Below are 22,978 nucleotides of genomic sequence, written 5' to 3' on the forward strand. Positions count from 1 at the left end.
TAGCCTTCTCAGTTATAACGAGCCTTTGAGTTAAGCAGACCCCGCAATGCCTGGGGGCCCACAGAAGTGGGGGTGCTCACAGACGTGAGGATATGTCCACAGCGGGAAGGGAGTGCAGGCGGGCGCTTCCTGAAGAAGGGAGGGGTTGCCCACACAACCACAGAGGTAATGGAGTCATCGCAGAAGCAGGAGGGTTCCCATAGCCATGCGGCACCCAAAGAAGCAGGGAGGCGGGGAGACTGGAGAGTGGTTTTTGACCATGGACTCCAAACAGTAAATGACTGATTAAAACATATGCTGTCAGTGTATGTGTATTCACGCATTCATTTGTCAACCACACCTCTTTAAAAGGTGCTGGTCATGGTGTCTACCCCACTGTTGTTGCTATGAGAATTAAACTGAATATAAACACGCAAAATGCTTTCAAATAGTGCCGGGCACATGATAGGCACCCAGTGAGTATCAGTTGTTGCTGTTACTATTATCTTTAGGGTCCTATTTAGGAAACACTCAAAAATGAAAATTAAAGATGAAATAAAATATGGAAATTGATTTTTTTATGCTTTTTTTCCTCATCCCACTTTGGAGACCTCTGGATCACAGGTGTGCCCATTTTGTATAGCATTTTTTTCTTGCGGACTCAGAAGCTAACCACGGGCCCAGAAATACGTTTTATGCTAAAAGTCTACCTAGGTTTCTAGACTAAGTCAGGTGCTCAGTACAGGAGTATATGCTACACCAGACAGGTGAATGAGGTGTTAAGTGCCAGTTCAGCAGACTTTTTCCCATTCAAGGAGGAAGGTCCCTAAGAGCACTCAACACTGTGCTCCGAGTTGCCGTGATTGAGGGTAAGACAGAGGTTTACGTATCTGTGACCTAGGACCCAGACTCCCCTGGAACCCACTAAAGGACAAGCTCTCAATGGCAAGGAGTTGGCAGCATCCTCCTGCTAGGTCCACAGGTATAGCAAATTGCGTGGGGCAAATGCTCTTGCCTCCCTAACTGCTACCCCTCTGTTGACCCCTACCTTACCCTGAGTATTGCCATAGCCACTTGAGAGTCATGGGAAACCTGGCCACTGCTTGGCAGGAGCTTCTGGGCTACTTTGGGGGAACAGGTACAACTACTAAAGTGGCAAGTTGAGCTTGGTCCTGTTTGGAGGATGGAGGCAGGGGCACTGGAGACTGCATCTTGGAAGAGGTTGAATCTGAGTGTCACCTTCCTTGAAGGATGGCTAGGATTGGGCTAGGTGGAGAGGAAGGTGAAGGGCTTTGCAGGGACCAATGCCCTGAAGAGAAACCTGAGGTGTGAAAGAACAGCAGTGGAAGGGAGTGGCAGTGGGCCAGGGGCTCGGGGCTGTCCACGGGGTCATAGGGTGGAGGTGCGGAGTGCAGGAGTGGGTGAGGAGTCCAGTTTAAGCAGGACTGTTGAATTGAACAGAGCTGTTCAGACTGATGCAACGGAGAGGTGGGCACCATCGCAAGTTCAAAAATATCTGGGATGGATGGAAGACAGAGGCAAGCTTCTCTCAGCTGAGAATACAATTGATTCATGTAAACTTGGCCCTTCTTCTTAGGATTTTAACGCCCTCGGTTAGAGAGATGTTTCACTTGCAAATAATATTTACCTAATCTTGACGTGCCTGAAGATTATTAATGTAACTGAAATTTTCCCTCTTCCAACCTGTCAGTGTTTAAGTTCAAAGTCAGGCCAAAACTCTCCAGGTTTTTAATTTGTTTTAAATTTTATTTATCCATTGAATAAATAAGGGTCTTGTAAGTACAGAGCACACAGTGTGGGCAGAGGCACTGCCTGATGTAGCCAAGGGCTTATTGCAAGAGACATAATCTTCCTATGGGCACCTGGCTTGGGTACTGAGCATGTGAGAAATGGCAGGGGCTTTCTGGAAGCTTCTTTGCTACATTTGATAATCCTGTGGCATGTTTTCCAATCAGACATAGAATCAAACTGCATGGCTACCATCAACTTGCCACTCTGCATGAATTCAGCCTTGTCATAGGAGATGGAGGGATTTGGGGATAAATTACGATATGTTCCTAATATTCTATGCAAAATAGAGTTAGTTGGGCAATAGCCTGGTGGTCAGCCTTGGTGTGGTTTTATTTCAAATGAACAGGTAGGACAGCTGCCTTTATTTTATGTTATGTTATGTTATGTTATGTTATGTTATGTTATGTTATGTTATTTTTATTTATTTTATTTTATTTTATGCCTCCAAAGCCCCCAATTATTTAGTATCCCTCTAGATCTGATCTGCTTGCCCTCCTGGAAATTATTTGTGATATATCTGCATTGTGAGTAATTTACTCATGGGGCATCAGTATGGGACCAGACCCCGTAAGGGTACCAGCTTGACCATTCATATCATCCACCCTTGACCTTGATTGTCTTTTGACCACCATGAGGAGCCTCCTCCTCTATAGCAGGAGGAATTTGGGTATATGGTTTCCCAGGTCCCTTCCACCTATAACACTCCTTGATTCTAATCTAATGCATTATCAAAGAAATATTGGTTGAGTACCTAGCATGTTCCAGGTTGAGGTAGAGGGATAAAATAATCCCTTCAGTCTTGAGGTTCATATCCCAATTAAACAATCAGCAAGTGAGTAAACAAGATCATTTCAGACATGTATAAATGGAACAATGAAAACCAGTGAGACCATAGTAAGACACAGACGCTGCTGGCAGGTTTCCATAATAAGGATGGTAGGAGAAGGTCTCTCTGAGCAGGCGACATTTGAGCTGAGACCCGAGGGGTGGGGCAGAGCCAGCGTGTGATGACGTGACAAAGGCAAAGGCTGGGAGGCAGGAATGAGCTGAGCCAGCTCAGGGACCCAACAACAGTCTGTGTGACTGTGCAAAATGAGGCCGGAGAAGGAGCAAGAACCAAACCAGGAAGGACCTTGCTGTGCATGCTGAGGAGACTGGATTTTTTTCTAAGTGCAAAGGGAAGTCATTTGAGGGTGTCAAGCAGAGAAGTGACATGAGCTGATTTATTTGTTAAAGATAAACTGAAGGGAAGGAAAGATAGGAAACTTGCTTTTTCTGTGGGTGACATGAGCTGGGAGGGAAGTCTCTCTTCTGCCCATTTACCTTCAAACTGTAGTTGACATCTGCTCTGAGATTCACTCGCCGATGTTGCTTGATACTAGAGTTTTCTCCTACTCAGTGTGTCCAAAATGAGCATGAGCCAAAGCTGAAGGGCAGGATGTGGTTTTGGTATGAGGTGACCACCATCCCTTCCTGGTGGCCCAGAACCATTGCCATTACTGCTCAGCTAGTCACTGCAAATCACGCTGCACAGCCCGCCTGCCCACATGGTGATGACGCCATGGGCTTCGCCCTCCTTACGCACAGCCACAAATCACTGGCACCTGGGCTAAAAATTTGCCCAGCAGAAGACAAGAAACCACTTCCAGAAAATACATTTTTCTTTCCTTTCTTTTTCTCTGGTGTCTAAGAACAAAGAATACAATCGGCTAAGCCACCAGGAAATAATTTGCTACATACAATTCTACTCTCCTAGGCACAGAGCTCTCTTGACACAGAAATGACATTAATGAATTCCATCATCTTGACTATGAATTTCACACAATGCTACTACCTGCTGGTTGGTTCTGGGCCTGTAGCATTACACTGATATGGAAAATAGACCTAAATGGTTTATCCAAGGCAACTGCCTCATCCTAAATGTGCTACTAACACTTTCTGGGTGTAATTGCTCCCTTAATGTTAAAAGCTGATTACCTGTCACAAGGTAATATTGATATAAAATTTCCAGACTCTATTTCCTGGAATGTAACAATATATGGTGCTGCTGCTATTTTTAGAGTAAAGTTTAGCCCTAGATGCAAATTTGATTGGCCTTGAGAAGCTGAAGTTTTGAACCTATCAAAATACATGTTTTCTGTTACCAGTTCTGGCTCCGCCACTTACTGCCGCTGGTACGTCTTAGGTGAGTTACTTAACTTCTCTGGGCTGCAGTAGCCTCTTTTGTCAAGTGGAGAACCCACCTCCAATGGGATGCCATTGGAGGTTAAATGAGTTCACATATGTAAAGTGCTTAGCACAGTTACTCTCATAATAAACACCCATTATTGTTAGCAAAATAAGACTTCATGGTAGATGCACCTATGTAAGTCATAAAATTTATCAACATTAATTTTTATCAACAGATAGAGAGCTATTAACTGGATCCCAAGCATAATAAAAATGACAGAAAGCAACATTAAAATTTGAAAGCACTTAAGCATTTGGTTGACAATACATAAAGTTGAAATACAGGAGTTCTAAAAGTCTTTAAACCAGCTGTACTTTACCCTAATTCACCCTCTCTGCCCCCTCTGGCAATAATTTTACCTAGTAATATTCTCTATGTTATGATAAAAACTAATTAATAATATGTGTTGAATGTATTCTTGGTATCAGGCACTGTAATGAGTGCTATGAGTGCCTTATGAACATATTTAATCTTCAGAGCAACTCTGAAATAGGTAGCATTATCATGTTTTGTAGATGGGGAAACTGAGGCAGGCAGTGTGGCTCTGCAGCCCTCACTCTTAAACTCTGTGATACATACAGCAGAAGTCAGCAAACTATGGCACAAGGTCCAGAGATGCCCCCCCATGTTATAAATAAAGTTTTATTGGAACACAGCCACACCCACTCGTTTATATATTATCTACAGCAGCTTTTATACTACAACTGCTGGACTGAGTAGTTACAACAGAGACCATCTAGCCCAGAAAGACTATAATATTTACTACCTGGCCTTTTACAGAAAAAAGTTTGCTAAGCTGGATATATGCAGTCTTTTTATTTCCAGTTTAGAAATAAAGAAACTGGGGTCCTGGGAGGTTAAATAACTTGCATCATAAACTAGACAGTCAACTCCATGAGTTGCAGAATCCTGTGTCTGTATACTCATATCCATGTCACCTACCACTGGGACACAGTGGCCACTCAGAAAACACTTGCTAAATGAATGACAGTTGTAAAGGTCACCCAGCTGGAGAATCTGGGTCTCCTCCTGACCCCGCAGCTGCCGGGAGGTGAAAAGAGGGACTTTCTCCTGAGAGGGGATTAAACACAGGGTAGTTAACATGTCATCCGGCTGCCCATGGACACACTTTCACTGCTCTATTCCTCCTCCTTAGAGGTCATCTCAGTCAGACCAGAGGGTTTTTCTTTTCCCTCAAATGCATAGTCAGAGCTCCGAGGGTGTTCTTGTCCGTGTGATTGGTGCATTTTTAGACAAGATTAAAAGTGACACCCTCATGAGATGAGGGTCACATGGAATCTGGTTTTGGATGGATTTCAGACTGAGCTCTACCCGCCTCCTCCCACCCCCTTGACCCACCTCCCACCCCTGGTGAGTCACAGTGCATAGCCGGCTGCCCTTCCAAGAGCGACTCGAGGCTTTGTTTTCTTTCACCATGCTTTGCGCTGGTCATGTGAGGCTCAGGGTATTAATAGACCATTAGCTTGGCCTCCTGAATCTTGTTGTTGGTCCAGGAGATAAATGAAAGGTTTTGCCAGTCCCTTTGTGCCATTTTTCACTCTTTTTTTGACTCGCACGTGCTGGTTGGTGACAGAGCTCAGCCAGACAGGCAGAGGGCACCCAGTGTGGCCACTATCCATAGACATGGCCTCAACTTCCAACCTGGGACCACCAGTACTAATCTTACCAAATTAGCCTCAGTCTTTTCTCACAGCCTTCTCCCAGTCGGATGGCAGCATCTCTGCCTGCATGTGTGAGAAATATATAAGCTAGGCTGGAAAAGGTTTGGGGGTGTGGGATGTTTTTTTTTTAACTTAAAGTAAAATTATGCTCAGGAAATTAAAAGTCTGTACGTGGTTTGACAGGCTCCCAAGAGGCTCCACGGGGACAACATTTTTAAACAAATGCTTTGGAAGCAGAGGTTCTTTGAATTGCTTGGGGCTTGGATCCAAAAGTTTCAGTCCTCCCCTGCAGCCCAAGTTTTAGAACGTCACTGTACAAGTTCCCTCAGCCTTGACTCCAGCACCCAGCACGGTCTCAGACTCAGTGTTTACTGACCTGAAGAAAAGCTGGGCTGGCGCCTGGTCGGGAGATGAAACTGCCTTGGAAAATGTACTAGGAGCAAAGACTCAAGGTTTAAAATAAAGCGGGGATCTCAATTCTCTAAATCTAGCTTACTTTTTAAGTTGAAGGCTAGTTTTTCTTGGGGGCCTGGAGGGTTCTAATAACATTATTTTCACTTAACATCCACCTATTTTGTTCGATAACTCTGCGAAAACATGAAATGTGTTGAGAAGGGCTCTGCCAAGGCCTCTCACTGCTTGTGGAGCAATTGGTAAGGTTTAGTTTCTCGGGCCTCACTTTGTTCATCTGTTAAATGGGTCAGTCCAGTCTCAAGTTGCATTTTTCAAAATAGAATCTTTGAATTTTTTAAAATCTTGCCACATCTATAAAGAACTTTGCTATAAAAGGGAAGAAAGATTGGGCTGAGGATGGACCAACTTAAGTTATTATCTTTATTTCTTCTTACTTGGTGATAATGGGGGTGGTAGGAATGGGACATAATCCTTCAATGAACTGACTCACCTTTATTGTCCACCTGATTAGTGCCAGCCACTGTGCTCAGGGGTGTAGGTGCATGCCCTCATCTCAAGCTCTCAACAATCTTGAGGACTCTCAGTATTAGTAGTACAGATGAAGAAACTGAGGCACCAAGAAATTCAGTAATTTGCCCACAGTCACAGAGACAATAAGCAGTCAAACCAAGACTTGAACCTAAACCAAGAGCTGCAAGGATCCTAGCCTCTTAGTAGAAATAAATACTCTATATCCCTGCATTTGTCTCTCTTCCAGTGACTGGAGTCTTTGCACAGAAAGTTAAGTGCAATTAGTAGTATTTTTATTGAATGCTGCAGAAGCAGGAGACATCCTGATAAAAAGGCCACTTCCTTGGAAAGTACGTAGGGACGCTGAACATGAGCTCTAGGTGCCTTGAGAGTAGTCAGTGCCATTGGGGAAGAAGTTCAAGTTGGGGGAGAATTCCTTCTTGGAGTGATTATGTGGAACTCAAACATTTGCAGGTCATAGGAGGTTTTGTTCCCTTCAGAGTACATCAGTTCCACTTGCTGAAGTAGGACAAGCAGAATGAATTAGCCCCGGCTGCAGCCAAACTCTTTATATGTAAAAGAAAAAAGCAATTAAATGTTCAGACTGATTCCTGGGTTTTGAATTACCCCCATTTGTCTTTCACTTTGAGCATCTGCTTTTTATTGCATTGTGGCCTTGCCTGCTGTTTATCTCTCCCCCTCAGTCTGTATCTGCGTGTCATGTGACTCAAAAGCAAAGATTAGAGGAGAAAAAATATCTCTGTATTCTAAGCCTGGCAACTTCTATTTTTATCCACAGCTGTTGGAACTGATAGCAAAGTCACAGCTCACATCCCTGAGTGGCATTGCCCAAAAGAACTTCATGAACATTTTGGAAAAAGTGGTTCTGAAAGGTGAGCTCTCTCTTACTCTCTCACCCCTTTTTATAGGCGTGGGGACAGACAGATGGATTTTCCAACAGAGCAGACATGTCATTAGATTTAAGGGAATGTGAGTGGATGGAGATGAAAAACTCCAGATGCAGCTCAGTAGTGCCAGATCCCGGTTCAGAAAAAGGTACAGCTCATGCCCATGGCAAAGAAGAAGAGCATCACCCTCCCATCCTTTTACTGAAATCATCTCTCCTGCTGTAGGCCTCTCAGGCTTCTCAGTGTTCCCACCTAGGCTGCTGAATCTCTGGATCCCAAATTCCTAGAAAATTGAGCTGTGTACAAGGCTGAATAGATTCGTCGACTCTTTGAGCCAGAAGGAACCTTAGGTTTTTGGATTAACTGTCTCATGAGAAAGAGTGATTTGTCCATAATCACACAAAGAGTCACCCATACAGGATTAGAACCCAAGCTTCCAATTCCCATACGCTCCTACCACTGACCACCTAAAAGGGACTAACGGGCAAAAGCAACCACTTTCAAATCAGGTGAGCCACTGGTACTGGTGGAACAATGAAAAAGAAAGAGTCTTTGTAGAAAACTAGGGAGAGGAGAACAAAGAGGGACCTAGATAATGGAAACTCTACCCAGTAACCTCGAGGGCAGAAGCTGGCCAAGTAGAGAAGCAACACCAGCAAGAAAGAAAACCATGTCCCAGGGGCAATACCCAGTAACTTGAGCAGAATAGCGAAGAAGAAAGGCCCACTTACACAATGTCAGGTGTTCCATAGCCAAACTATTCTTTCTTTTTGTCTCCCCCACCCAAGTCCTTGAAGACCAGCAAAATATTAGACTCATAAGAGAACTACTCCAGACCCTCTACACCTCCTTGTGTACACTGGTCCAAAGAGTCGGCAAGTGCGTGCTGGTCGGGAACATCAACATGTGGGTGTACCGAATGGAGACGATTCTCCACTGGCAGCAACAGCTGAACAACATCCAGATTACCAGGGTAAGCGGGACCGCCCAGCTTCGTCCAGGCAGGAAGGGCTTCAGTCGGATCCTCCACCGAGAGGCCGGGCCGCCTCGCCAGGGCTCTGTCTCCACTCTGGTGATGGAAGAGCCTGGACTGTCCTGGTCTGATGCTTTACACTGAGTGCTGGAGGGGGCTTCCCGGTAAATGGAGGATGGGAAGAAAAACTTGGCAAAATGGGATCAGAGTATGGGAAATGTGAAACATGGTGGGCAAACCAGAAAGTGGGCTTTGGGGAAGATGTTGGCTGTACCGCTGAGATCTTCAGTGCAATTTGCAGACCTCTCTTTGCCCACTGCTTCTTAAGGCATGTGTCGTTTGCAGCTTTAGGATGCTGCCTGACTGCAAGGGAGCTGTGATGGCAGTGGCTGGGAGAATGGGTGCCAGCCTTTCAAAAGTATAGTTCCAATTCTCAATAGTTATGACAAAGGAAGCCTTTGACTAAAGACTATGAACACACGTCAGAAAAGACATGAGCAATTCTAACTCAAGCCCAAAAAATGCCCTATATTACCAGCTTAACTACTCTCAGTAGTTTCCTTTAGGTTTTAACTCTGCCCTCGACTCTTGTCCTCTTACCAGTGAGCAGGAGGACAAGGCTCGGAGGTGCTGTGAGAAGGATGCTGGTGTCCTCTCCTAGGACTCGCTAATGGACCGGCGCTCTTAGGCGGCTCAGGTAGCACTTAGTTGTCTTATCTAGTCACTGACTGCGGCTGTTTTAAGTGGTTCTGGGACCCACGCTGATCAAGTTTGGGTCTGCCCTGCCTCTCAAGAAAGTAACATGAAAAAAACCTCCTCGGCCTCTTTGAAATAATTTTTTTACTCTGTAAAGTTTTCAAAATGCAACGTCCTTCACATTACTGTTAATACCTCTCTGTGCCTTAGTTTCTTAAACTCTGAAACAGAGGCCTCAGAGTTAAGTGACTTCCTTAGAGTCACTTAGGCCTACACACACACACACACACACACACACACATGCACGCACGCACACACGCACATACACAGTGCAGAGCACCAGCCCAGGTAATCTTTCAAAAGCTATCTCATTGATCTATTATAAGGAAATGTGAGAATTTCTTATGAACATTTATATGATTTAGTTTAATAATTTATTCTATTCCCATTTCTCAAGTATAGGCATAGTTTGACACTGTGAATTTGAGACTCAAATTTTCAGCTTATTGCTCATAGAAAACCCCCTTACACTTTCTCTCTGATTTCTGTCATTTTCAGTAACTTGGACTTAATATTTACACTTTTTTCTAAGCCCAGAAGAGAATTACCCAGCCAGTGATATAAATGAGGAAGTCCCATTTGTCCCAAAGGTATTCTTCCCTCCAGCAACCTGGGGACACTGGTTTGGATGGCCACGCCTACCTGGAGCTGGCCTCTATTCCCTCCCTAACCACATCTGCCCACAGCCCTTACACATCCATGGGCTTACTTCCCCAGAGCCCCTTTTCCGTGAGGCACACACACTCTTGGAAGGTAGCTGTTATAGTCCCTATTTATTCATGGGGTGGGACCAGACAAGCCCAGTGATTTTCCCCAAGTAACTCAAAAATTAGACCCAGAGCTGGGGCCAGAGCCCTGGACTCCTTATTCCTAAAATGGCAAAGCTTACTTAACATCAATGGTTTCTAAATTTTTTTTCAACCCAGCTTTCTTCCAACTATTTATTCAGTGATTCAGCTTTTTGCAAACCTTTTAAATCCAAAGAAATCCCACACGGGACAGATCAAACACTGGAGTTCACCTCACTCTGCTCGTGGTACTCCAACTAGGCCAAGCTATTCTCTGCACACTGTAAGCTTCATCCTGGCTCAGGCCTTTTAAACTTGTCACCTCCCCTGACCATCCAATCTATTGAAGCCACTGTCATTTCACCCTCTTTAGATCAGTTTTTGCCATCTGAAATTATCTCATATGGGGATTCACTTTCCTCCCTCCATCCACTGGCTTGTCAACTCCACGAAGAAAGGACATTACTGTTTTGTTCCCTGTTCTGTTCCCTTCACCTGGCACAGAGCAGAAGGTAGCCAGTAAATTTTACTTGAGTGAGTGAGTGAGTGATTAAAGGGAAATTTCCTCCCACCACCTGCCTAGAGTACCTGTTCAAAATTCATAGGAATACAATCAGAAAATATTGCCCTGTGTTATGGATGATGATGGCAAGTTACCAACTGCAGGATTTGGGGCAAGTTATTCAGCCACCGCATGTCTCAATTTCCTCATTTGGAAAATAGGGCAATAATGTATACCTCATAGCCCTGGTGTGAGGTTTAAAAAGTTAGTACATGGAAAGCACTTGGAACCATGCCTGACATGCTGTAAGTATTGTAAATGCACCAGCTGTTACTGTTAAGGGCTCACTCTGTGGCAGACCGTCTTCTAAGTCCTTTACATATAGGGCGGGGCAAGAGTAGGTTTCCAGTTGTGAGTACACAAAACACAGAGTTTAGTCCTACATGATTATTTATTAATTATTATATTATTTTCCATGTGAACTGTAAACCTACTCTTGCCCCACCCTGTATATTAACTCACCTAATGAACAGTTGTAAGTAGGAACCATTGTTTTAATAGGTACTATTTACTGGGCATCGTGCTAAGTAAGGACTTCCATGCATCATCTCATCCATTCCCCCCAGCAACACTGTAAGATGCGCTTTCCCTCATTTTACAGGTGATTGAGTAGTTAGGAGTAACCTGGCCAGGGTCTCACCACCATACGATGTAGCGTGGCCATGGAACCAGACCTGTCTGCTGAGCCTGTGCTTGTATTCAACGCTCTGGTCTCCCTTGCGTCCTCCTGGGCTCTGAGCTGCATGGTTTCAGAGCAGGGAGCCCACAGGGCCCTGAAGAGCTTTTTAAACAAAGCCCAGCTCTCCAGAGAGAGAGAGAGAGATGCGGGAGGGGGGACTTAATTACTTCAGTCTGGACTCTATTTAAAAAGCTTACTTTTTAACAGTTTGGACTACAGAAAAGCACATTATTATATGAAAATGTTAAGGAGACATGTACAATAATTGCTTTCTAGTTGCCAAAGTTCTATCAGTATCTTGTTTTCCTTCAAAATTTCATAATTCCATGGAGCCAATTTTTTATTGGAAAAATAATTAATAGAATAAAGGATAAAAAATGAGAACTGGTGTGTACATGTGGGGGGGGATTGGACAGAATCACACTGTGCTATGAGCAAAGCAGGGTTTTGAAGCCTATAGGGCAGGATAGATATAAAGGATTTTAACCAAACGCTTGATCAGAGGAGCAAGAGTAACTTATTTTTCTCTTAAATGTTAATATTCAAGAAGAAGGCGCACAAGCAGTTAACCATTTATCAGGAGTAAGGGCTCTCAGCATGGGGTCTGGGCAAGGATTTTGGAAAAGTTCAGGTTTGAACATTCAAGAGTGAACTCTGCCAAGTGGACTTTAATAGGAGTTCATATAACAATTGGCCTGGGAGTTTTAACCAAAAAAGTAGATGCTTTGAAGTGCTAGGAACAAAAAGAAAACCTCATGGCAGTTTTATTAGCTCCTATGATCAGCAGCAGATGATAAATGACAAATAGGTCTAGGGCCTTCTGCAGCCCGGCAGAGCCCTGAGTTCTGCAAACAATGGAAAGCTCAGCCCAGCAGCCTGAGCGATAAAAATCACCAAGTCATAGACACTTCTATGAGTTAGGAGGCTGAAACCGCTCCAAATCTGTGCTTGTTGGAGCTGAAAGGGATCTTCAGAATCTTCTGAACCAATTCATTTTGTACTGAGAGAGACTGAGATCCGGACTTCCAAGGGTACCTGGGATCCAGACCTATTGTGTGACCTTCCCATGTCCCTCCCACAGCACTTCCCATTCTTCTCCATAGTCTATCCTTCCAGGGCCCCCTGCACTGCCCACCTTCCCTCTACATGCCTGTCCTGCTTTGCAGGAGACACAAGATGGAATTGCTAAGGCTGCGCATTCCCCACACTCTGGCCTGTGAACCTGTGGGTTCAGGCTTTGATGTGCTTTGAGGGATCAGTGGTCACCAGGGGACAGTGAGATAGGAGGCTGGGGCAGCAGGCAAGTTGGGGGCTGCTCTGTCCAAAGCGGTGAGCCCTTCCACAAGGTAGCAAATCTCATAATTGAGTGAACTGACTGAAGCAGGAGAATGCAAGAAGAGAAGTATGCTGCTGCTGGGAGAATCTTTAAGAGTCAAAGTATGAAGCTTTGTGAAGCTGGAAAGTCTCTCTGACACCACTGAGCTCCAGCTGGGCCAGCTGCTCTGTGTGGTGATAGCCATGGGTCCTGTGTCTGTGCGTAGGGCAGGGACAGTTGCTGCTTTTGATTTCTGATCAATAAACCCGCTTGAAGATGGAGGGCATCAGTTGGTAGATTTGCCTTTCAAGACTTAACATAATCCTTCTCCCCGCAGCCTGCCTTCAAAGGCCTCACCTTCACTGACCTGCCTCTGTGCCTACAACTGAACATCATGCAGAGGCTGAGCGACGGGCGCGACCTGGTCAGCCTGGGCCAGGTGGCCCCCAACCTGCACGTACTCAGCGAGGACCGGCTGCTATGGAAGAGGCTTTGCCTGTACCACTTCTCTGAGCGGCAGGTTGGTGGGGCCAGTGGACACTCCTTCTTTCTCTCCCTCCTCTGTCCCTACCTTCAAGCTTCCCGGACATCCTCTCAAAGCTTGAAGTGTGGTGACCACTCACCAGGGCTTCCTGGTTTGGCTGGAAACCAACGGTCCAGGGAGTTTCTAAATAATATGTGTTTGGGTTTTTTTTTTGCAGGGGGGGGCATGCTGGTTTTGATGGAAAAACACATACACACATTATTAACCTATCCACATTTTACAACTTTTTCAAAAAAAAATTTACAAATTGGTACCAGACCTTTTTATTTTATAACGAAGCAACTTATATTTCTATACTTTATAGCTGAAGTACTTTTACAGATATTATTTCATTTTATTTTAATGACCCAGGGAAGGGTAAATATGATGCCCACTTTAAACAAATGAAGAGACTGAGGCCACAAGTGGTTGCATAACACATCAAAATTAGTTAAGGGGTTGTCTAGTTGAGGAACTGGCCTTGAATTTGAATTTGGGCCTTCTGACACCAACTCGAGGCTCTTACCCCTCTCCTCAGGATACCTCAGGTTTTTTTCCAACTTCTTTATATAGAAGTGTGAATTCAACAAGTTCTGCTTATGAAGTCTGTAATATTTAGACACAAAATAGAGCCACTGTGCCAAGCAGTTACTGCATCTCCCTGGAAATGATCACTCAAGTTACAGCAAAGAGAAGACTAATATTGTTTACTGAGATCACCTAAACTTGACGGACCGTTCAAACGCAGTTCAGTAGAGGTCACTAGAGAGATGTCACCAGCCACCTGTTTCTTTTAAAGGCTGGTGAAAAGCTACTGTTTATCAGAATATACTTCTTTCTATCTTGGCTATTTTTCCCTAGCTATTGCAGGGTAGAGATGAAAAAGGAGGGAAGGGGGTGGGAGCAGAACAGAACCAGAAAACCACAAACCCTCTTCTTGCTGAACTCTCCTGCAACAACTTTTATTTGATATTTAGATCCGCAAGCGATTAATTCTGTCAGACAAAGGACAGCTGGATTGGAAGAAGATGTATTTTAAACTTGTGCGATGTTACCCACGGAAAGAGCAGTATGGAGATACCCTACAGCTTTGCAAACACTGTCACATCCTTTCCTGGAAGGTATGTGTCTCTGGTGGCTGCCACAGACCCCTAGTCCAGACCCTGAAAGCCAGTAGTGCCAGCCATTTCAACGCCAAGTCCTCTCCTAATCTTCACTACCACAACCTCCAGCCAAAGGTGAAGGCAAAACCAATTCTGTCCCTGGGGAGAGAAACTTTCAAAGACCTTAATTTCCTTCACCAACCCCCTTAGGTTCATTTTTTGCTACAACCCACCCCCCTCAAATTCTCCCACCTCTGTGCACAAGTGCACACACGCCTGCACGTGCACACGGCTGTTTAGTTTTTCCAGAATTTATGGCATTCTTGGCAAGGAATGTTGTTTTGAGGTTGGGCAATGCCTTATGGTGCTCCAAGCCAACGAGATGCTTCTGAGAACTCAAACCTGACCTTGATGTTCCTTTCCAGGGCACTGACCACCCGTGCACAGCCAATAACCCAGAGAGCTGCTCCGTTTCACTCTCTCCCCAGGACTTTATCAACTTGTTCAAGTTCTGAGTCGCAGCGCGTGACAGCACTTCAGAAGGCTTCCCCTGCCGACTGGATGGCTGGGAATACAGAGTTTGGACACTTCGTTTGTAAATAGTGTACATTTTAAACATTGGCTCGGAGCTTCTGAGATAAGTCACGGAGAGGACATTTGGAGGGGAGAGACACAGTTGGCTGGCTGGGAATCTAAGACTATAGACTTCTCACTAAAATTGGTATGGAAAAGCAGAAATCCTGTAAATAAACTTTTTTCTAATGATTTGCCAGCGAGACTTTAAGGGCAGGAGTTCTGTGGTACTGGTGAAGATGGAGTTCTCTCGAGGTTCACTGAAACTCCTAGAAATGCGAAAGAAGAGGGCAAAACTCAGACACAAGATAGAGCTCGCTTTGTTTACAATGTGAACATCTGCTTTAAAAAGAAGATGAACTACAGATGAGAAATCCCTGGGCTTTAGGTTTTGATTTTGGGTTAGTCGTAAGAAGGCAAGGAAAGCCACTGTAAACCGCATGGGCATGCGCAGGGCCTTCCCTTACGAAGATACCACACAAGAGTCTACCTCGGAAAGCACAGTGCTCTCTGGCAAAGCGCTCGTCCAGGGGCAGGGTCTGTTTTTCTTGTTTTCTCATCACATAAACAGGGACTTAAAATAGGAAGGGATCTTGAAGGCAGTCCTCATGGCGATCCTTTCGAGGTGAATGGGGCAGTCTTCGGAGTTGCCCCTCATCTAGAACCATCCCCGAAACACCTAGGCCTTGTTCCTTTCATGCTGTCACTCATCTGGGACAACATGAGGTTAATTAAAAACCGTCCCAGAGGATGTCCTGCCCCAGAAATCACAGAATGAGTCACCCTGTCGCTGTGAAGACTCTCTTATTCCTGTCGAATTTCCTGGCTTGTCTGCTTCCTGGGGTATCTTCACGGATAAACAGAAGCCCATCTCGGTGGACTGGTCGGAGCCAGAGTGCTGATAAAGGCCCGTAAAGCAGGTTTGACACGTCACCGAGGCGTTTCACCAGCTGCCCCTCCTCTTGGTGCGTGATGAGCTGAGGAGCCACCTTTTCTTTACGTCCCACATCAAAATGTGCTCAAGCTGAGCTAGGGCTTCTTGCAAGGATGATAAAATAAAGCCTGGAGTTCCAGCCAAACAGGGAACAGAGGTGCTCTGAGTTCACCCCAAACATGCTTGTACCCAGGGCATCTTGCTAGGCCAACATCAGCAGGTAACTACGTGGGAGAAAGGAAATCTCAGGATGTAATGAGTTTATTGTCAAATATTCCTGGGAGGGGGTGGGGAGTGTTTTCGTTTTTTACTTTTTATAGAATTTTGCTTTTCTACAAAAATGTACATATTTTGCTGTTGTATTTGCTTTTTTTTTTGTAAATAAAGTTGCCACCCTGCATGTCCTTGGAAAATAAGTGAAGCCAAATAGGAACTTGGTTCATATTCACACTGAAGATCAGTGAATCCTTAGAGGTTGAACTTGTGGGGATCTAAAGAGGGGCAGATGGTTTGGCTGAACAGAAACAAGCCCAGGGACCAGCTAGTGATGCCGGGCCTCTTCACGTCCTTCCCTCAACACACAACTCAAGTATCAGCATTTGGAAGAGAAGCCAACTGTTAGTGAGTGCCCCTCACTTTGCAATGTTTGTGTCTATACCAGGGCTTCTCAATATTTTTTCACTATTACCTTCCAAGAAGAAATAATTATACTGAATTTAAATTCTCCCTAGTGAGAAAAATTAAATATTAAATAATAAAATCTTGTTAGGGTAAGGTTGAGCTTTGGAGGTCCACAAACCGTTGTAATCCTGAGAAGTGTTTTGCTCTTCCCCCTCTCCCCCAGTCAAGGTCACATTGAGAATACAGGGCCTACACTGTGGAATTTGAAAGTTTCCATCACTCAGACAGCTTTTCTCAAATGTTTGTTTTCTTAAAGACCTGGGATGGAAATTAGGAAGCTTTGACTCTTTAGGGTTAGGTGTTCATGGCCTTCCACTTCTTCCCACCAACTGGTGACCTCTGCCCCTTCATGTTGATCAAGGAGATGGAAGCTCCTAGTGCCTTCAGGCTTGCAGTCCCAGAAATGTCGCCTGCCCTGGACTACCAGTGCAAATCTGGCAAAGGTTAGACTGCCTGCAACGCTCATGATTGCCCATCCTGCCCCAGGCAGCAAGGGGCAGGCTTGTGAGAGACCCCTAACCACAAGCAATGAGGCTACTATTTTCTGAGATGTTTACTTAGAAGAAGCCTCTGGGCTCTTCCATCTCCAGCTTTATTGGAGGTGGCGTGTAATGAGTCCAGGGAAATTTTTAAGGAAAATAAAACCCTGACATTTGTGGTTTTCCTTCACTGGAAGAGGAGAATAAGAAGGAAATGGCAGGTGGAGAGGGAGGGCGAAAGGAAGAGAAGTGGCATCTCTTTGAAGCTGTGGTTTGTGTGAGGGCAATAGGGACAAGCATAGCAGTCACCGAGCATCTGTGCAGTGCCTTGTGGTGGCTGCAAAGTGTGGTCAGAGCCTCACATATAAGTAAAAGGAGGTGGAAAGAAAATTCATGTTCGCTGGGCACTAATCGCCTGTAGAATGTCTAATGGCAAACCACCCCCAGGACAACTTGATCTAAAAACCAAAAACATAGGATCCCCATCTCAGAAATGCTAGTCTAAAAGCCAGAAGGGACATGACATGGAAACTGCTGGATGAGGGAGTAACACTACTCTTTGCTATACTGACCCCCATCCCAACCCTGTGGTGTAGCATTTGAAACTGATGGCAAATGTGCAATAATGTGGACTTACAGAAAAGGACTTTTGTCCAGGGCAGTATGAGCAAATCCACAGGGATGTTATCATGCGGTCCGACTGAAAGGCTTATGAGCAATGAGCCTAGAATTTCTTGAGACTCACAATAGCATTTGAGGACAGAAGAATATGTGAAGTTTAGGAGCATTCACTTTATAGCAAGATCCAGAAGAAAGCCCAATGACACCTTATACTGTGTTGCATTATGACTGAGCACTGTAACTTTGAACAGATTGATCAGCTGCGTGGAAGGGCAAGGGGCAGAAACTTCAAGGTGTCAGCTGTGCAATGACATTTGGTTAGTGATGATCAACTTTATATTCAAGTGGATCAGAGAAGATACTTTAGATTAGATGAGTTGGGTTTATACCGCAAAACTCAACACAAGAGTGGGCTTTACTTGGTGATGGTGAAGTAAGGCAATGAGTGTATATTGCACTATCGCCATAGTTCTCATCTGTGGATTCAAAAACTCTCATGACAAGCTTGCTATTAGCAGAGGCTCTGTGTTGCTGTTGGTTTTATGTGGGAGAAGAAAATGAGTTTGGAATTTCATATGTCTAAGCAAGTACTATGATGTACAAGAAGGTCAATCATTTCAAGACATGTTCAACAGTTTATCATCCTTAGCATTCAATACAATGTTTATCATAAAACATGCACCTGAGTTTATATTCTTCTGCCAGGCTATAGGCCAATAATGTCTTGCTATGCAAACACTATTTTATGTGTGATTTTTTAACTGTAATTTTTTGTGTGAATTTTTTCTAACTAAAGTATATCATCAGTTTCTATGTTGACATCTGTTGTTGTTTTGTTTTTTGTCTTTTTTAATCTGTTTCCAACTCCCTGAGTCTGTGAACCATCCCTTCTGACTGGATACTGGCCTGAAATCTTATTAGTGTTTAAACAGACCTCAGAAACACTCTGAACCTCTGGGCAAATGCAGACATGTGGCTCTTTGATATATCTTGGGCCCTTGGTGTCCTCCACAAACAAGAACGTAATTCCTTTAAACTCAACATTTTCTGTAGATGCTGCCTTCTCTGTCTGGTTAAAGAAAGTGCACCCTCCATCGTTTTCCAAGGGAAGGGAACTCTTACCCCAACCCTCCACGCTGGAAGGGCAGTTGGAGATGTTGAAATATGTCACTCTCTTTGCCTTTCAAGATGAGGTAATGGATCCAGAACATTTAGAGGACATGCCTCCATCCCCCTGGTACCCAGTGGTAGACCTGAGCAAAAATAAACCTGGGACTTTCTGAGGCCTTAACTTTGTGCCCCAGCCCCGACCTTTTTTGTGTGGCTGGAGACACATGATGCTGACCTGATTCTTCAAGACATTGACTTCTCCAGACATTTAAAGTCCCTGATTCTTCCTAGAGAAGTTAAGGAGCCACATAATATTTTTACAGGCCTCTGACTATGCTTTCAGTACAGCGTTCTAGTTAGTGGGACCTGCTGGCCAGAAAATAAGCAGCATGTTTCACAAATTCTTTTTCCCTGGGTACTTAGATGTTAATGACAAAAGTGACCCTTAAGACAGACAGTGACTGAGCAGCCAGCTTGCTTTCTAGAAACGGAGGTTCTGATCACCAAGCAGGTAGTTCCTCTGCCCGTGGACTCAGAGGTATGTTTAATCCAACCCCTCATTCTCCCTGTCCTTGGATACCTACTGTGGACCCCATCCTGTGAGCTTCTGTCCCCATGGAAGTTTGCTCTCTGCTAAACCTCACCTTTCCTAAGCAAGGGGGGATTATTCCACAAGGCAGCAAGGAGTAGGAACCATGATACTCAAGACTTTGTCTGCTGAATGTTTCTCAAAGTGTCCTTCAACTCACTCAGCAAACAAAACTTCCAAAAAATCTCTCAAAATGTAGGCCCTGCTCTGTTTGGCCGAAAATGGACGGCTGCTCCAAAACCCCAAACCTCTTGAAATTCCATCTGCTACAGCATTACTTCTGGAGTTTGAACATGACTCTTTCTGGCTTTGAGTATAGAGATGTTTGTTTAATTAACAATACACAAGTATGTTAAACAGAAGGCTCCAAGCGGTGCTCTACACTTGAGAACTCTTGGCGCCATCTTTATCTTACCAAGTGCCAATCACCCTGGCTAAAGGGGTATATTCAAGTCCATGTCCTAAGCTTAGAGGCTTTACCTTTTTAATGAAAAATAGTAGAGGGGGGTTAAACATTGTAACTAAGGTATAAGGTTAGACCAATTATGTGCAAAGATGTTTATTTAATATTGTATGAGCTGTCCATCTGTATAAATTATTTGCACACTTTTCTTGCATGATGAACTGACTCTTTTATAGTTGTTTGTACCAGACAGTGGCATATTTTTGTAAAAATTTTTTGACACTGAATTGCAATAAATGTTTTTCCAACAACACACACTGGTACATTTTCAGTTTGTATCAGTTCTAGTTGGCTTTTTATCATACTGAGTAGGTTTACCTTTTGCCTAGCTAGACTTACAGGCCTTCTCCCAGAAACTTCTCATTTTTGTAAAATTTCTAGGAACACATAAAAAATAAGCTGGTTGCTAAGTACCAACCAGAGTCAATAACACAGCATTATGCTTAAATGGGCTATCTACTTACTGTTTGTATAGTACAAAGATTAGGGAATAATGAACTTCGAAGTCAATATCAATTTAGTCACCAGCAGACATTTAATGAATAATTATTACATGCTAGACTCTGTGCAAGGCACTAGGAATAGGAAAGTGAACAAGACCGATATGGTCCCTGCCATAACAGAATTTAGGTTCTAGTGAGAAACAAAAAACAAGTAGGAAAAAGTTTTAATTTGTAACAAGAGCTATAAATGGAATAAACAAGGGGCTGAGGTACAAAACCACAAGGGGCACCTACTTAAGAGAAGCTGGGGCCTCTCTCAGGTGAGAAGGAGCTGGCCCCAGAAGAATATGGGCATGAACATTCCAGAAAGAGGACATGGCTTGTGCAAGGTTCAGATCCTGGTCCTATCAAACGTCACACTTAATTAACCCCCATTTCAATTTCCTCAACTCCAAAATGGTGATAATAATTTATGGTTGTGAGGGTCAAGTGAACTAAGATATGTAAAGTGCTTGGAGCCAGGCACACAACATGAGTTCAATTTCTGTCCTCAATTATGATTCCCTGAGCAAGAAGCTTCCGAAAATGGGGTTAAGAATTGCACTGCGTTCCCAGTTGGGTTTCATTTGCTCAGGTGACTCACTCGGGGGTGGCTATCTTACTTGATGCATTCACTCTGGAACATACCCTGATCCACTCTCCATTAGAACATCACAGAAAATGTGCATGAGAGATCATTTATTGAAATTTCTACCAGGATCACAAAATTTTACCATTTCCTAAATATCCCGTGCATTCTTTGTTCAGGCTGTCCCCTCCCTAGAATGCTGTTTCCTTGCCCCTCTGACTGGTAACCATCTATTTTTCCTAGGCCACCTCTTCACTGAAGCCTCCTCCAGCTGAGTGAATGTCATCTCCATAATATTCTAGTCTTATTTGTGGCTGTGTCATAGTGCCTAGCACAGTGCCAGGCCTGAATGAATTAATAAGTCCGTACATCATATGTTTACCAAATGCTTTTAAAGTCTCAGTTATGACACCATACTTATGTTCGGCTAGAATAGGAATTGGTATGAGTTAATGCACATAGGTTCTAAGTTAAAAATCAATAGTAGTTGAGCCATGGCTGGTGTAGCTCAGCAAAATGAGTGCTGGTCTGTGAACCAAGGGGTCGCTGGTTCAATTCTCAGGCATGTGCCTGGGTTGTGGCCAGGTCCCCAGTAGGGGGAGCTTGAGAGGCAACCACACATTGATGTTTCCCTCTCTCCTTCCCTTCCCCTCTCTCTAAAAATAAAGAAACAAATCTTTTTTAAAAGTTGCCTAAAACTCAAACTACATGTACATTTATTTTTTAAAAATTTTTTTAAGATTTTAAACTGCAACTATAAATCTAATGATGTTGCCTTTTTTATAAGCACTTCAAATACCTGCTCAGAGGGGCGACAACCCTAATAAGCAAAACATTCCCAAGTAGAATTAATAACTTATAAATTTAACAAATGAAGCACAAATATACCTTGAATTCTCTGAAAATTTCTAACATGGTAAAATTTGTAAGATTATTATACCTTTCTACTTGAAACCATATGTTACACCAATTACTTATTTTAAGCGGGAATCATAACACCGTGTGCTAGGCAGTCTAGTGCCACCAAAGATACCCATGTCCCCCTAATCCCTCTCCCATGACACAGAAGGTAGGAAAGGGAAGAGGCAGGTGTGGGCAAACCAAGCACTTTGAGATGGGAGATCGTCCCGAACTATCTAGGAGGGCCTAGTGTAATTACACAAGAGTCCTTAAAAGTGGAAGAGGGAAGCAGGAACATTCAAGTGATGTGACATGAGAAGGACTCATCCTGCCACTGCTCCCCTAGAAGATGGAGAAGGAGGACCACGAAATAAGGAATAAGAGCAACATCTAGAATCTGGAAATGGCAAGGCAGTAACTTTCCTCTGGGGCCTGCAGAAAGGGATGCAGCCCTGCCAACACTTTGACCTTAGCCCAGTGAGACCCATGTTGGACTTCTGAACTTCTTGTGTGTTGTTTTAAGCTACTAAATTTGTGGTAATTTTTTTTAACAATAGTAACAGACAAGGAAGGCAGATGACCTGACAGATTGTCTAGGGTGCCCAGCAGCCCATCCCTACAAAGCTTTAATCTATTCAAATTTCCCTTCAGAAAAATTCCCGCTGACCTTTCTGTTGCATGTCTCCCACCCCGAGCTGACTGAGGGTCTGTCTGCAAATGAAAGGCGCAGGTATCTCTTATACCCTAATTCAGCAATGAGAGTTATTTTGACCACCCGGATGTATGGACCTGTAAGAGCCAGGCAGGAGAGCTCTGCCAGCCAGTGGCAGTTGTAAAGTTGTCTGCTTCCCAGTTTACATGAGGCAGTTGCCAATCACAATGAGGCCCAGGGAACATCACAGAGAATTGGAATTTCAAATCCTGTCCAATAAGCAGTGTTTACGAAGCAGTAGTCACCTAGACACTGGAAGAGCCACTTGGAAGTGTGAGCAAGTGCTGGCCCTCAGGGAATTCACCGACCTGGTGGGGGCACTGGAAGGCACAAGAGAATATACTGTTACCTACAACACAAGATCCAAAGTTCCAAGGACCCTAGTGAGGGACAAAGTTCCAGAGGACCTCAGAGAGGAAGAACTGAGTTCCTGCTTCTGAAAAGGAGACTAATGTAGGTAAGACACAAACCCTAAACACACTCTTCTTGAATCAGTATGAACAGAGGCCGCTTCCTTGGGATCTGGGAGCTTAAGCAGCAGAGACCAAGACTTACCATCCAAGCCCATTTGATGGTATCATTAGAGTTCTTTAAACACTCTGAAGTTTGGG

The 22,978-nt window shown here is 44.1% G+C and overlaps 1 protein-coding gene across 2 annotated transcripts in view; it reads left to right on the top strand.

Moving 5' to 3' along the window:
• The window catches only part of FBXO32 (F-box protein 32), a 32,625-nt gene extending 12,688 nt beyond the window's left edge, over positions 1 to 19,937 (top strand). For both annotated transcript variants that reach the window (XM_053660935.1, XM_037166440.2), the window contains exons 5-9: positions 7,427 to 7,520; positions 8,324 to 8,508; positions 12,946 to 13,128; positions 14,109 to 14,252; positions 14,660 to 19,937. In XM_053660935.1, the coding sequence (XP_053516910.1) occupies positions 7,427 to 7,520; positions 8,324 to 8,508; positions 12,946 to 13,128; positions 14,109 to 14,252; positions 14,660 to 14,749 (696 nt within the window). In that variant the 3' untranslated portion in view covers positions 14,750 to 19,937. The remainder of the gene's footprint in view (positions 1 to 7,426; positions 7,521 to 8,323; positions 8,509 to 12,945; positions 13,129 to 14,108; positions 14,253 to 14,659) is intronic.
• Positions 19,938 to 22,978: the final 3,041 nt, after the last annotated feature.

This window comes from Artibeus jamaicensis, unplaced genomic scaffold (assembly GCF_021234435.1).
Source record: "Artibeus jamaicensis isolate MK-2021 breed Jamaican fruit bat unplaced genomic scaffold, CSHL_Jam_final scaffold_916, whole genome shotgun sequence".
In the NCBI taxonomy this organism is placed as follows: Eukaryota; Metazoa; Chordata; class Mammalia; order Chiroptera; family Phyllostomidae; genus Artibeus; species Artibeus jamaicensis.